The following is a 15,781-nucleotide window of genomic DNA, read 5'->3' as shown; positions in this document are numbered from 1 at the left end:
TCTGACGGCCAACATGTTGCTGAAGGAGAAACAGGCCGTGACCACATTGCAGGTTTCAGAAGTTACGTTTTATTGAAGATGTCATCACAAGACCTTTCATTTGGCAACAATGAATGAATGAAGCGCAAGGCGAATAAACGGAGAAATGAACAGAACCTGAATAAATGATGCTCGGTTCGTGAGGAAAAGTTGTTTCTATGAGCAATACGAAATATTCTGTCACACGGCGTATTCACCAAGTGAACACCACCAAATGCACATCCTTCTTAAAACTAGAGTTGTAAAGGATCCAGACCAGGTAGGCTGGTAGGCTATGTGCCTTCATAGAGCACATCTAACGCAGAAACACCATGAAACCAGGCAAACAACGTTTTTGTTTCCTAACACAAACAATATCTTTCATAAATATGTTAAATATGGGCCCTGAACAACAAGATTTGTGTGAAAATAATAGCGAAACAATGTAACAATGCACCATTTACTGATGGCTTCCCACTGTGACCTGTGTGGTGAGATGGGGACACGAACAGCATCCGGACTGATGGCTGAAGCCTCCTGACTCCACATCATCTCACAGAATGAGGACCTTCACAGCCATGAGGAGGGGACGCACCGGGACCAACATCTCTTCCACATCCAATACAGCACATTTCAAGAACAACCAAACCCCCCCCAAATGGATGGCAGAAAGTAGAGATTGTAGTCAGAAGTTTGGACACAACTTCAGGCTGCACAGGGACTCACAGCTCAAATGCACTTTATTAGCGGGTGGAGAGTGAATTCTGCAACACATTTTTACATCCCATCGATGCTCAGAACACAAGCAAAATATATTCATTCAAACTGACGGTATTATTTGCAACATGGCAGGTGAAGTCTCTCATTTCTGAGCTGAACGCACCTATAATGCACAGCCAAGTGGAGTTGAGTTCATCAGGAACCATGTGAGCTCCTTCTGCAGCTACATTAGCCAAAATAAGCAAGCTGAAATACGGAGTATGGATTTCTATTATTATTATTATTATCATGCACACACACTCCACAGATTCATCTAGAAAACATTGCAGACCTCCAGTTCATGCAGCCATTCTGACACGTTACATTATAAACCTTTTAGAAATAAAAGCTTTAAGGATTCATAAGCATGTCTCAATTCATAAATATGTGCAGCGCAAATTCAAGAAAATAATTCTCTTTTTAGGAATAAAATATGTAAAAGTCTTCACTAGACTGGATTAAAATCTGTGATTGTTTTAGAAGTGCTTCAGTTATATTGCTTGAACATCACAGCCACAGACAGGAAATAGCAATAAAAACAGTGTGCACCACGCATAAAACCTTTGGGCTGCCATGTTAAAGGCATGTGAATACTAGTTAGTTGTTTCATTTTTTAATACCGTGGTTATTTACAGCTCTGTTAGCAGGAGGCTAGCAAGCATTGAGCCCACCGGCGCCGTCCCTGTGGCTGCAGCATCTTTCATCATCTCACAGCTAAAGCCGAGCGACCCGCCAATCAGAGGCCACCATGAGCAGCCAATCAGAGGCCAAGTAGGGCGCTAAAACAAATTCATTTTTTGTCTTTTTCTGTGTGTGGCTTAAGGCAAGAATATTTTCAGTCTGGGTTGGCACCTTTAACTGCTATGAATTGACATTTGTAAAGAACACAACATGTTAAATCATTTTTGAATGTCACTTCTCAAACCTCTACGCAGCTGCAATATTGTAGAATATACGCCGTATACTGTGCATCACATCAAAAATATATAGAGACTAAATTCATACTGTATCTAAAATTAAAATGCAACTGCCAAGAATGTTCTCATCGTCATAAAATCAATGCATATCTGGTTTGTACTAATGCCATCATTTATAATGATCTAAAACCAAATTACCACAGGTTTTGACATGTGTTTCTAAAATGTACATCAAGTCTAACAGAGGCGTAGGATGTCACTACTGGGAGACGGACTCAGGAGCCCTGACTCACGGGTTCTGGAGTCCTGACTCACGGGTTCTGGAGCCCTGACTCACGGGTTCTGGAGAACGGAGAACGCTCATTTCCGCTATTGGAACAGCGGCTGACTTGATGACGTCAGCTGGTCTTGCTAATACGTTTTAATATAGTTCTTGACTGTTGAGTATTTTACTATTAACAAGCTTTTGTTTCATTTTTATTTACAATTAGAAATGGTATATATTATATTGGTCATTAAATATATATAATCAGTCATAAAATTAGGCAAAATATCGGATCAGATCAGAGTTGTTATACAGTCAGATGAGGAGGAGCCGTTAGCTACACCTCACATCTCCATCCACGGAGCAGACTGTAACAACACAAGCTGCTTTAACAACTAACTTCAGTCATGAAATTACATCACGTTACTTAAATAAAGTAGTATTTAAAAACTTCGACATAAAGTTGTTTATTTTCCTCTGTCGTTGTTGCCTGTTGCTGAGGTGAAATGCATTCTGGGATATTTGGCTCTCACAAGAACAGAGGAGCCTGCTCCGATGCATTCTGGGTAAAATGGGCGGGGCGAGTCACATCCGGGTATTATGACCGTTCTCGGCCAGATGCGGACTTTAGAATTGGATCAGAACTCGGGCCGCGACTGATCCACGAGAACAAAAGTCCACTCAAGGACGCATATTAAGAAAGGGCCTCTGTGGTTGTTTCTCACTCCTTCTTCTGATTGGCTAATAGGGAGGCCTCCCATCGCTGCGCCATGGCGTTGGGTCGCCTCGGCATCAGAGAGAGGGATGAGGGGAACTGGAGGGAGGGGGAGATTCAGCTGAGCCACTGGAGCATGTTGAGTGGATGGATTATAGGGCAGATGGTGAATAGAAAGGACGGGATAGGTGGAGGAATCATTAGATGCATGAATAGAAAAGAGCGATGCTTAGATGACAAAATGAATAATGAATGTATTTGATCAAATGTAAAGGATTTCATCATTAATCAGTTCAACTGATTAATAAATCAAAGTTCACAATTAATAAACATAACAAATGAATGAACGAGTAGAGGAAGAAATCAATTATCCATCATAGAAATTGAAAAAGTCCAAATTAAAAAATGAACTCGTGATTTTCATGGCGTGTACTGATACAGGAAAGTGTGTGTGTACTGTAATACCATCTCCAATATCCAGCAAATCAATAGATCAGTACAGACTGTTTCTCAGTAGGTGGTGGACACTGAGCAGAGCCAAAGGAGAGAGCTGAAATGTGTTATTTTAACTGCATTTGTAACTCAATGTGTGTGTGTGTGTGTGTGTGTGTGTGTGTGTGTGTGTGTAAGCAAACCTTGTGGTCACAAGACATGCTGGATCTTTCCATTTTGCGAGTCCTGGAGGGGGACGAAGGAGAGGACACACACCTATCTAGGACCTCTGGCACTGGAATAAATACCAAGGGGAAAAAATAGTCTCATTACATTGTAACTCAATATGGACTTGTCATCCTACCAGTAAGGCATTAACTGGTGTTAGATGTGAATCCTACTGGTATTGGACTGAGCACGCTGACTTAATGCCAGCAGTAACTGGTCCTGATACTGAATGCGTACCGTTGTAACTGATGTTATCGCTCAGGCCAGGAGACACCAGCACAGTGTCGTACCTCTCTCTCCCTCTCCTCCACTCCTCCTCCCTCCTCCTCCTCCACATCTCCTCCCGCTGCCTCCTCCACTCCTCCTCCCTCTGCCTCACCATGCGGATCTCTTGCTCCACCAGTGATTGGCTGCTGATGGAGCGCAGCTTAAAGAACGGATTGGACGAGAAGGTGCTCTCCTGCGTTTCCGTGGACACGGGGGCGGAGCTTAGACAGAATTCGGAAGCGCTGCGAATGATGACATTAGAGGTCTCAACAACGATGACGTTGGCGGAGGGCACAGCATCCTGGCTAAGTGGCCAATCGGAGAGGCCCCCGATGGCGGAGGAGAGTAAGGAGAGGTTTCTGGAGGTGGAGCTGGAGCAGTCGGGCTCCAAGATGATGACATTATTGGCCGTCATCTCATGGTAGACAGATCGCGGAAGGGAAGAGGAACAAGAAGGGGATGAGGAAATGGACAGTGTAGGGGTGCGGCACGCTGGAGGTCTGGGGGGAGATCGTCCGGTCTGCCCAGTGGTGCCGCCCGAGGCTCTGCAACAGAACAAGACAAAGAGAAGCATGTGAGACGAGTTTACCCCGTCACAGAGAACAGCTTTACTGGACCCTCAATAAAAAACCTCCAGGGCAGACAAGTGAAGACATGCTGCTCGGTACGGCCTGATTCATGGAGAGCACTAGGTACCTGGTTCTGGAAAACTGGAAAACAGATGTCCCTGAAGAAGGGAGCCAGTAAGAGGACACACTGTGGTTATGACAGTGAGGTAAGAGAGGAACACACCAACAACAACACGTCCAGCCTCTCAATCATCATTTCGGACACAACCTCTCCTCTGAGGCTACAGAGCAGTGTATGCCCACACCCCCAGCCTCAGGCCGTCAGACCCCCACCACTACCACCAGCACTCCCATTCCACAGCCATTGTGTGTATTCCAATATTGTGTCGCACACATGGCGAGTAAAGCAGATTGTGATTGTGTTCATGTTGGGGTACCTGGGTACAGTGAGGCCCTGTGTGACCCCCCCCCTCTCTCTGCGGTGGCATTCCTCCCTCTCCAGAGTCCGGCGGATCTCTCTCTCCACTGCGCTCTCTGGCTCCTCCAGGCCCGAGTCCTCCGAGCCGGGGGACAGGGTGGAGGACAGGGTGGAGGACAGGGTGGAGGACAGGGTGGGCTCCCCCGGCCCTGCAGGGTGCACCTCCCTTTGACCGGACAGGAGGAAACCCAACTTGAGTTAAGATAAAGCTCAAGCTAACGTTTGTACAGTGATTGTTGACCTGGATGTTAAATATAAAAACATGATGCTTATAGTTATAACAGGTGTGTTTGTATACTCCAGTAACAAAATGAGATACAGAATGTGGACTATACAAAGACCCCCATATACTATTTAGTTCTCTGGGGTCAAACCAGAGAACTAAATCCAGAAAGATTTAAAGGAAAAAAAGCGACCCACCCCCATATTGGAGGAACCACTGCAGTATCAAAACAGACCAGTGAAACGGTGATTAGCTGCCATGTTTCCCACCTGTGTTTGAGTCGGGGGCTGCGAGTGGGGGGGTACAGCGAGCTGTGGGTGCCCTGGAAGCTCCCCTGAGCTCTGAGGCCCGGTTTGGGGATTGGCTGACCTTTGACCTCCTCCTCCATCTTCCTCCACTGCTGTCGGGCCAACAGAAAGTCCACATGCTCAGTGGAGACGTTTCCACTGGGGGTCTCTTCTTGGACACAGAGATCCACAGGAGCCTGAGTGACGACCAACACAGACCCAGAGAATCATTTGAACATCGACAGAGACCTGATGGAGGGGGGGGGGGGCTGTTTGACCGGTGGGCTACGAGCTGTAGATGTAAAGAAAAGAGATGCTTTTGGGTCATCAAGTGGGTCATGGAGCCGGCCACGGGTTACATGTTATCCACCCGTCTCTCGCTGTGACACAGACAGATACAACAGGGTTTACAGCTATTTATTTAAGAACTGAAACTATGGAGAAAAGACGCATATTTTAAGCAATACCCTAATTCTAAAGTTGATCCTATTCATGTATCATATGTATAAACCCACTTATTGCTCAGCTCCACATACAGGTCACACTAGTAAAATGTGTATTTTCCATAACCCTTTCATAACCTGTTCATAAGATATGCGGGGCCAGACTCCGGCTCTTATAATCCTCCAATAGCTGCTGGACATGACAAATAAGATCATCACCTCAATGCTAATGACAGGGCTGAGGTCCTACCTTTCTGTCCGGCTCTGTGGAGCTGGCAGAAGGTGGGCGTGGACATAGATCTCTCCTGGACGTCATCTGCTCTTCATCATCCCTGTGTCTGCTCCCCCTCGCCCCCTCCTCTTCTTCTGCCTCTAACTGTTCGTCCCCTCTCTCCTTATCAGCGCCTCCTCTCTCCTCTTCCTTGCTCTCTCCTTCACAGATGGTGTTGTCAATTTCTCCTCCCGCTTCTTTCTGGTTGGTGACATCACAGCGTGCAAAGCTAGCCCATTGGTCGTCAGCTGCGTCGCTGTGCGAGTACACACTAGCCAGCTCAGCTTGGGGGAAGCCTCTGTGGTGAATGTCACTAAGGTCTTCTCTTTCGCCGATGTTGTGACCAAAGGCCTCTTGCAACATGGCCTCCATGGGCTGCTCTGAAGGATGTGAGATGACCATCGGGGGCTCTGGGGATGAAGGACGCTCCGGGCTGCCAGAGATGAAGAGGAGCTCTGACGGAGCATCAGAACTCATCTCGCCCACTGTCTCTCCTATGCATTCATCCTCTTCTTTTGCACCTCCTCTTCCTCCATCTTCCCTCACTGTAGCTCCACTTCCTTCTTCCTTTCCTTCTGTTTCCCCTCGTTCTCCATCATCTACCTTATCTCCTCCTCTACCTGTGTCCTGTCCACTTTCACCTCCTTTGTCGTTCCCATTTCGCTCTCCTATTGTAAAAACAAGATAATCACACTCATCTGCATCCCTGATTACACTTTCTTTTCCTGCATCATCTTCTTCTTCTTCCTGCTCGTCCCCGATTGGTTGCTTCAGCCCATGGACCTCTGTGTAATGGAGCTCCTCCACTTCCTGGTTTCCCAAAATGACCAAGGATTCACTCCCAGTGTGTGTTGGCGGTGGGGATGAACTGCTCTCCATGGTGACTGGATCTGATGGCTGTGTTGGACGGGGGGAGTCGTTGTCTGGGTTACCGTTGTCTGGGTTACCGTTGTCTGGGTTACCATCCGTTAGCTCGGCTGGAGGCCTCCTTAGCCCAGCTGTGGCTCTCTGTGGACACAAATACTTTTATATTGAAACAATACTAATGCATTCTTAATGTGTCAATGTTATTCATCAAATTATTGCGTGGAAGATTTATTTAGGAATATACTCAATGCTTCTGAATGGGCCAGACAGACACTGCTAAGACAACTGCCTGGCCATGGCATAACTTAAAGGTTATTGTGCATAAATAACAGTATATATTTGAAACACATTAGGATGCTTTGAACAAAAACCAGTAGGCATCATTAGCTTTGATAATAAATATGCAGTGAACTCTCTATTCCTTCTCTACCTTCCAACAGTACTCATAATAACTAATGATATTACTAATATCTAATACTTTTCCTTGCATCACAGAGTTTCTACTTGCTACATCCGGATATCAGACTTCTGGATGATGTTTCCACTTTCTGATGGAAGCTAAGGGGTTAGCATCATGTTCTGGCCACGCTCTACAAAGTAGACAAGCTAATCTCAGCCAGGGACAAAGTGTTCATCCAACCACTATCGGACCCTTTAGATGAAATGACATATAAACACACAGCTGAATACAGCAGTGCGTATAACTCAGGCCTTCATGTTGTTACCATGGTGCCATTGCGTTGGCTGTGAGTGGGTAGGCAGATTATTATGGTCTGTTGTTCCAGGCATGTGCTGGTGACAGGCGAGAGGTGCTGCCATGGTAACACCAAGTGTAGCTGTAGTCAGTTCTCATTCCCTCACTATGTCCCTAAATATTCCACTCACATCTCGATATCAATACATCACTTCCATGTTTTCAGATCGGTCAATAGATAAAATATCTATGAATAATCACATGATAACAGTATAAATCACAGAGAGAAAAACATGAATGAATATCGCCAATTGTTCACTAACTGGGTGGACATGCGCGTGCACAAAAACATTTAAGATTTAAGAAATTGTTATATTTAAGTGAGTTTTATCTGACTTTAAATTATAATGTGAATGTTAGTAACAATTTAGATTACCTAATTGTATATAACAATATGTCACTGCGTGATATATTCTATTATCTGAATATCTTCCATGGCTGTCTGTAGCTGCATTAAATATACTTTTATTGAGGAAGTTTAAAAACTACAAAAAGATCATTTTGCTGTATATCCTTGCTAACCTAATAATATGAATAAAAACAACACCCATAAAACGTGCCCAAGACGCTGTGAAAAGATTTCTAACACCTCTGCTTCAGTGACACACACACACACACACACACACACACACACACACACACACACAGACAGAATTATGCTCAATAGGTATTTCGTTTGAAGTTTATCCCACGTCTTCAAATGATAATAATAATAATGTTATCTATAAGGCACTTCTACATCTATAAAACATTGGAGAGAATAATCTGATCTGATTGGCAAGGATTCAGCTTGATTTATAGGACTCGATGGGCTGATGGTTGGTTAAATGGTTACAGTAAACTTTAAATTAGACAATATGTTGTGGCTCAGAAACGATTCAGGTGATGATTAAAAAGAAACCTGATGGCAATAAACTGAAAGTTATATCCAATACTAAATGACACATACTTATATTTCTCCTTCTCATGTAACCTCCACAACATGCCTCTGGTTTCCATTATCATACTCATGTATAAAACTGAATAATAATCATCCACAGTTTAGCGTTACAGGGGTGAAGGCTCCGATGCTGATGAGCAGATATTGACTGGGAGGATTAATAGGAGATTTAATGAAGCACAGATGCTTCTGTCTTCATTCAGTCAAAGGATTCTAAATATAGACCCTTCTTCTCAGAAGTGTCTATGTGTGAGGAAGGATCAGAGAGTTTGAGTTGCTCAGCAGCTCCAATCACTGCCCGTTTGACCCTGGACCTCTATGACGACACAACTTAGACACAAATATATATATATATATGAAAGCTAGTTCGCAGCTCTCGTTGGCCCCATGCACAGCTGGAGACGCCTCCTGTGATGGGAGGACCACAGGCCGTGTGAGGCACACAAGAGAAGGTACCATGTAGGTTCCATTCTATCCTGGTCCATATGCATTCCCCCCCATCCTGCTCTCTACAACGCGTCCGTCTCTCAAACCGAGGCTCTGGTATGAAGCCGGGACCGATGAGCGCACGCGGAGATTCGATCGCAGCTCGGGCGAAGCCACACGCTCGCGCACACAGGCTCCCGGGACCTAGAGACGGGACGGGTGGGAAAGAGGGTCACCTACCAACAGCTTCCAGCACAGCAGCCAGAACGAGATCATCTCCAAGCGGCCGCGCCGCGCGCACTGCTCCCCGCCGCCCCCCGACGGCAGCGCGAGCCGCCAGGCGGCCACCCGCCGGCGCGAGGACGGACGCATGCGGCACGCGGCTGCTGCGCGCGCGCGCGTGAGTGTCCGTGTGTGCGTGTGCGAGTGATGAAGAGAGGGAGGGAGGAAGGATGTATCGACCTGCGCCGGTGAACTAGAGCACAAGAGATGAATCGGTATTGGCAGACTGTGTTCATCTCTCTCACTAAATGGACCAGTATTTCAGGACTAGAGAAGAAGGGTCCCGCCCCTTCCGGTGTCGCCGATGGGACCATTATTTTATTTTTCAACGTGAGAGACATTACTTTAGTCCCACTACGTCATACATTCGTTGCTTAATCCGTTTTGTGTGAGCTCTCTCCACTCACACAACGTGCTCTCATCATCTCTTGATCCAGCTGCTCCTTTTAAAGAATAAAAGAATAACCCCACGACCTGTGCTGACCCTGAAGTGTAAGTGTCTCTCTTTGAAATGAGATCATTCCTTATTATTCAGCCCTTCATGGCCTGAGTAACTCATTTATGTTGCAGACTTTTTAATGAAGTAATACTTTGAACCGTCGTCTGCGTGACTCTTGTAACGACACATGAAGGCATCTCAGATACGTCTCAGGTGGCCTCATACCTACATAGCTCAGGGGAAGTGGAGTCGCATTCACTCAAATCTAAGGGGATCGTTTTTTTGACAATTGGAATCCAGCCTCATACAATAATGTGAAATGCACAGCGCGGGTCAAACAGGATCCAATAGCCATCTGTCTGTCGTTCCTGACCACACACGGGTCTCTTCATTAGTTCTGAAACACTAAGATGAGAAAACGTGTTTTTTTTACTTCCGGGTGTGCCTTGAATTGTTCAATAGTTTGATGTCTAAACTGAGGTCAGGAACACAAACGTTTCCATGACCCAGAGTCCATCAACAGAGATCCTTTGTTGTAATCAAAGTCTTGGAGTGAGTAAGGAAAGGTGGACTTAAATCTAATGACGTGGCCTTGTGCAGTCGTGTGACGTACCAAAGACACTTTTCTTATCCCAAACTATCATTTTATCTTTCAAAATCCAAATGAAATAGTCTGCTTGAACTAAAAATCTTCCCTGCATGGTGGATGAAATCTAAGCACACTGCGTACACAGTTTGACTCAGGACCTTGAACATCGACTGGCTGTTACGTCATTTGTGTGTCTGTGCGTGTGACAGAAGGTTCCAGTGACTGTGCACCAGATCACATCTGGCAGCACACACACACACACACACACAGAGCCGCCCTGCATGAGGCCTACAGATTAGAGCGAGGGATCCAGACAGATGAACAGGACGAGAGGGACACGTCACTCGTGGGAAGTCATCTGTAATAACGATGTGCCCCTAACCCTCGAAGAATAATTACCTTTTATTGTGTACATGACCGTAATGCTACATACTGTCAGCAGGACAACCCTGTGCCTGGGTCAGAACCTGGTATATACTGAAATATACTGTGTCACTGGGTTTATTCATCGAGACGAGTGACACAACACAAGACAAGCTTCATTGTTGATGGTTGCTATAAAAGTACAGTCTGCTGAAAGACAGAAAAGACAATAGTTAAAGTAAGAATAGATTTATGACTGAGGTCTGAAAAGAGAAGAAGAAGAGAAAATCATAGAGATTTTCAGAAATAAATGAATATTGTACAATAATCAAAATATAATATAATCCAAATATGAAGGACGTGACTATGTGCTGTGAATAGTGTGTGCCCACGCATCATGTCACTGGAGGTCACTGACTTGATGGGATTCCCTTTTTAATCAGCCATATGTGGTTGTAATCCTACTTCTATGTGACGTGTTCAAATGTCTCAATTGGATTTTTTAAAATCATTACACGCTTTTCGCTTGACTAGTAGATGAAGTACAAGGTCACAGTCAGATGACAGTGTGCTGCCAGCTCCATCCCACACACACACACACACACACACACTCACTCACTCACACACACAGAACATCAACAGTGTATTCCACGATCAATCCACATATGGGGCAACATGATGCGTGTTTTTACGCCGTGGGGTAGAAGCATCCCACTTTGTATCACATGCTGTCATCTTCTCATAATGATACATGGATCAAACTCAATGTTAATCATAGACAAAAGTTACTAAATGTCTCTCTGCTTGTCTGTCCCTCAGTGTGAACATATTTCCCACAATGCATTCTGGACTGAACAATGTTCATTTTGATCAAATATGAGGCTACAAAATCACAACCCTGAAACAATGTAGCGATATAGATGTCTCCTACATGGACTATTTCAGTTCAAACCGTGCGGGGGATAGAACCAAAGTTATTAATGACGTGTATAAATGAAAGTGTGTTTCTGTTGAGATTCTGCAAAGTAAATCAGGTACAAACATGGAGTAAAAAGTCCCTGCACTGTGAATCCCAGCTGTGTGCCCGGTGCTCACTGACAGGGACACAGGCTACTGAACAAACAGGTTATTGATAGACGGATCGATTATTCATTAATAGATAGAACTAATAGAACTGTTTTCACATGAATCCCCTGTGTTTGTAGTGTGTAAAAGTGTGCAATATGCTACTTTGCAATTCATTACTGAATATTGCACATAACATATAAATATATATGGAAGAAATGTAAGCGTGTGGGAACATCATTCTCTACATCTTTAATAAGGATTATTAAACAGAACGGCATCAAGGAGCTTTCTCCCGGAGTGAAAACCAGACTTGAAACACCGGATGTTAAATGATGTCATTTCTCAGGTGGGTCAACAGGATGAGGAGGGGTCGTGTTTGATTTGGGAGCTTCAACATAAACGTCATAAACGTGAACAGTCCCAGACAAACTGCAGCTCTCACATGGCAGAAGTTTTGCCCTTAGGGTTAGGTTAGACAAATATTCTTATAGGATGAAATAAAAAGACTTTTCCATAATGAGCACCTCGATGAACACAACACATATTCTCAGAAGGGTTAAGCACACAACACATCACTCATTGATTCCTATCCGTTTACTGGGCTTCAGAGGCCCCAGCAAAGCTTCATAGTAGAGCATAAGGAGGAGAGCTGTGGCGTCTTACCTGCTGCTCCAGCGCTTCAAGTGGTGTGACATCCACTGGGATCACTGGGATCACTGGGATCACTGGGAGCTGGCTTTCTATTCCTAAACCGCTGTAGCTCTCTTGTATTATTCCTGTCTTTACCCTTTATATCACCCTCCCTCCCTCCCTCCCTCCCTCCCTCCCTCCCTCCCTCACATCTCAGGGCCAGCGGGGTGCATATTGAGTGTGTGTGGGCAGCAGCCAATCACAACACAGCAGCTTTAGCGGTATTTGCGACACTCAAATGTTCAGCCTCACAATCTCGCACTGACACACTTATTATAGGACGGAGGCAGGAAAACACAGAACATCTCGCTCTCATGCACGCACACACACACACACACACACGAGGGAAGCACATCTGTCATCTGCGACTGTCTTATCCAACCTTTCAGGGGATTAGTGGGCTGTTGTATTTAATGTTTTGCACAGAAGCTCCACTTGGTAACCTCCTACGCGCTCGCTCTCTTCCTGCTTAGTGAGATGTGCATGTGACGCCTGCAGCACAACACGGGGAACCTGGGGTTTGTGATGACCCAGTGCTTCACACCTCGGGTCGTTAGGGGATGTACTGCTGTACGGTGCAATGTGATGTCACGCCAGCTGTACTTTAATCATTCAGAATGACAACAAGCCACTGGTCACATAATAAACAAACAAATAGATGAATTATCATGAAACAAATGAGCATACATGTCATAAGATCTAGGATTTATAGTTAACGCTGTTTGTAGTATTGAAAAGACTGAACATTGCATTCATGTAAGTGCTGGGGAATACTTATATACTGTATAGTTATATCTGTACAGGAATGAATGGTGTTGTGTAGCTGCTGTTTGGCTGTGTGACGTTACTGCTGTGTGATTAAGATGGAATTGTCTCTATCTACATAACGACTAGAGGGCGCTGACCCGAAAACCAGATAAAAGCTCCAAGCATTCTGCTCAAAGGAGGAGGCAATAGAAGCGAGCTGATTGATACAAAACAATGCAACTCAATGTCAGGATGTGTGTCTGTCAGGGTATAAAACGGCACAAAAGGATCACTCACATTTCTTGACAATGTTCTTTTGCAAGCTTTAACTGAAGTGTGTCTGAAGTCTACGGTACTCAGCACTCAGGGTGGGAATCACCAGGTTATTAAAGTGACCTAAAATGATTTACCTTCAAATTCAAAGAAAATCCTTAAATTGTTACTATGGATATACACCTTTATATATCCATAGTGAGCTGGATATTTAATAACAAAAATGTGTATGCTGATAAATGTCATTTAAGAAAGCAGTATAAAAACAGTATTTCTTCTGAACAAGAATTACTAGCAAAATACTTCAATTAACAGCTGGGTTGTTGTTACAGAGTTTTGTATATAATTACAAAGGAGAATAAACTGGAGTTTTTGGTGAAAAATATTTTTGTGGGGACTCCCCGAAGGACAGGAAAGCCCATATGCTTTTTCAGGTTGTTTAAAAGTTACTTAGAGTGACTTTAAAAGCGATAGATAACATATTGCGTAATATTGATCACTAGTAGAGGCCTTGTACCATGGCTGGGGGCAGATGGGTGCATCTCTAGAAACACGCCCCTGCAGCCAGGAAACCACCATTACAATCAATGTCAGGACTTCATTTGAATGCACACCTACTGCCTGATGTCAGTCACAGCCCCCAGTGGACCCAGGTTGATTTATCTCCTGGACGGTAATACAAATAAAATAACTACATTGATATAACAGCTTCAGGTCCCTGGAAAAGGCCGTGTGATGGCAAGCAGGGAAAATTATTCTAAATGTTGCACACACTTACAAGTGGCTTCTTTCCGGTGGCTAAAACTCTTTCTGTGTTGAGTTTGCATTTTGTCCACTTCGGCCTTCTGAGTTCTTGTTTGAATATCTACTGTGGATTAAAGAGGCAGACAGGCCTCAAACAGCCTGTGACACTAAGGAACCATTGCATCCTCTCCTGAAGGTAAAAGCATTACCTGTGTGAGTCAGATTGGATTCAACCAGGAACATTCATTACCAAAATATGTCAGACAGACAAGGAATTGGACTTGGTGAAAAGACAACATAAGAACACGTAGCAGCCTGGGGACGGATGGATAGCTGCGTTGTGCACTATAACGAACACGCACAAAAAGAATCCATAAGTGATGCAACAACCCTCTCTGCTGGTACCAAAGGAATATAACAGCAGCACTGCAAAGACGCTGAGATGAGTCTCTGTACTTTACCTTGCTTCAACCTTTTCTGTAGAAAATGGGAGGCAATGGGAGACATACATAATGTGCACCTGGAAGCAGCTTTTCTGACCGAGCAGAGTTTGATGTAACCAATCTGCATTGAAGGAGTTACGTGACTCTCTACTGGCTCCATCTGAAATCCCTCATTGACCTGACCGATCCATATTCACTTAATATTACAGTCCATTCAAAGCTGAGGCTTCATGTAAACATAATATCATCATCATCATCTACTCCTCCGGAGCCAATCACTGGAGTTCAGAACACCTGTGAGAGAGAGAGCCCTATGAGGGCAGCCCGACGCAGCGGGCCGGTTGTGAGGTGTTGGAGGGACGCTTCTCTGCCCCTAAGTCCCAGTAGAACCAGTAGAACCAGTGAATCTCCGTGCATCGACCTGCCGCCGCCTCCTGACTACGAACTACTGCCTGTCCCCGGATCTCCCGTATTGATGTGTCCCTGGATTCAACTGTGACCTGTCGTCATCAACAAAGGTTGGGAGCTCTGCTCTTGGGTCCATTCGTTACTCTCTTCTTCATCGGCTGAGGAAAGGGATGAGATGAAAGAGGTACATTCCTTAGACGCTTTCCAGCTGCTATTTTGTCATGAAGTTGAAAAAACCCCACTTAGCACAGGGCATGAAGCATGATTTACAAATGTACAAATGAATGAGAAGGAGTTTGAGTGGCTCAGTGACAGACATTAAAACATTTAAGTATACATTTTTTTCAATTATGGCCCTTGCAACAAAAAGAAACAATTACGAAAGCCTAAATACAGGAGGTCCATGCAAAAAATATATAACAGGACATATAAAGAAAAAGTCTACTTCTATCAAGAACCCTTGAACCAAAGTGAGTAATAAAACTGGTACTGCAGCAGAAAGAAAGAGTTCCTCTCCCCCTGTTCTGTGTGCCAGTGTGTGCCTACTATTGGAGCACTTTTAGAACTCGATGGCTGAACTATTGGAACATCCTGATATGGCTTTTCATTCTGGGACAGGTGTACATTCTGTGAAGGCTGCTTGTTTTGGGGCCTACAGGAGCATTAACCTCCAGCCCCACTGACTCCTCACATGGCGGACGCTTTAAATTCCAACAATTCAAAGCATAAAGTAACAGTGTTTGTGACAGAAAAACCTGTTTTATAGCTGTTTCTTGTTTAATCATTGTGTTTGTAAAATGTCTGATGTTCGTCCCCAGCTTGTCACACAACCTGTTATTCCAAATATGGTTACTATTCCAAAGTGAATGCGCAGCG

The 15,781-nt window shown here is 44.6% G+C and overlaps 1 protein-coding gene across 3 annotated transcripts; it reads right to left on the bottom strand.

Annotated features, from left to right (window-relative positions):
• Positions 1-46: 46 nt before the first annotated feature.
• LOC119209323 (uncharacterized) lies at positions 47-9,246 on the bottom strand. Of its 3 annotated transcripts, none has more exons than XM_037458568.2 (7): positions 9,100-9,246; positions 5,852-6,880; positions 5,141-5,355; positions 4,608-4,814; positions 3,572-4,146; positions 3,310-3,401; positions 47-2,971 (listed from the first exon to the last, which is right to left on the bottom strand). In XM_037458568.2, the coding sequence occupies exons 1-7, from the start codon at positions 9,229-9,231 to the stop codon at positions 2,963-2,965; spliced, it is 2,259 nt and encodes a 752-aa protein (XP_037314465.2). In that variant the 5' UTR covers positions 9,232-9,246; the 3' UTR covers positions 47-2,962. The 3 variants fall into 3 exon arrangements, with proteins under 3 accessions (XP_037314465.2, XP_037314464.2, XP_037314463.2); XM_037458567.2 differs by having other exon boundaries at positions 47-2,803; XM_037458566.2 differs by having other exon boundaries at positions 47-2,773.
• Between the last annotated feature and the right edge of the window lie 6,535 nt (positions 9,247-15,781).

The sequence above is a fragment of the Pungitius pungitius genome, chromosome 15 (genome assembly GCF_949316345.1).
Source record: "Pungitius pungitius chromosome 15, fPunPun2.1, whole genome shotgun sequence".
Classification (NCBI taxonomy): domain Eukaryota; kingdom Metazoa; phylum Chordata; class Actinopteri; order Perciformes; family Gasterosteidae; genus Pungitius; species Pungitius pungitius.
The sequence above is the reverse complement of the archived record's forward strand: the minus strand, read 5'-3'. Positions and strand labels throughout refer to the sequence as shown.

Coding starts and splice junctions, on each gene's coding strand:
- LOC119209323 (XM_037458566.2), bottom strand. CDS start 9,231: ATGCGTCCGTCCTCGCGCCGGCGGGTGGCCGCCTGGCGGCTCGCGCTG. Junction 5,356..5,851: donor CCACAGAGCCGGACAGAAAG/GTAGGACCTCAG, acceptor GTCGTCACTCAG/GCTCCTGTGGATCTCTGTGT. Junction 4,147..4,607: donor CAGGGCCTCACTGTACCCAG/GTACCCCAACAT, acceptor GTTCTGTTGCAG/AGCCTCGGGCGGCACCACTG.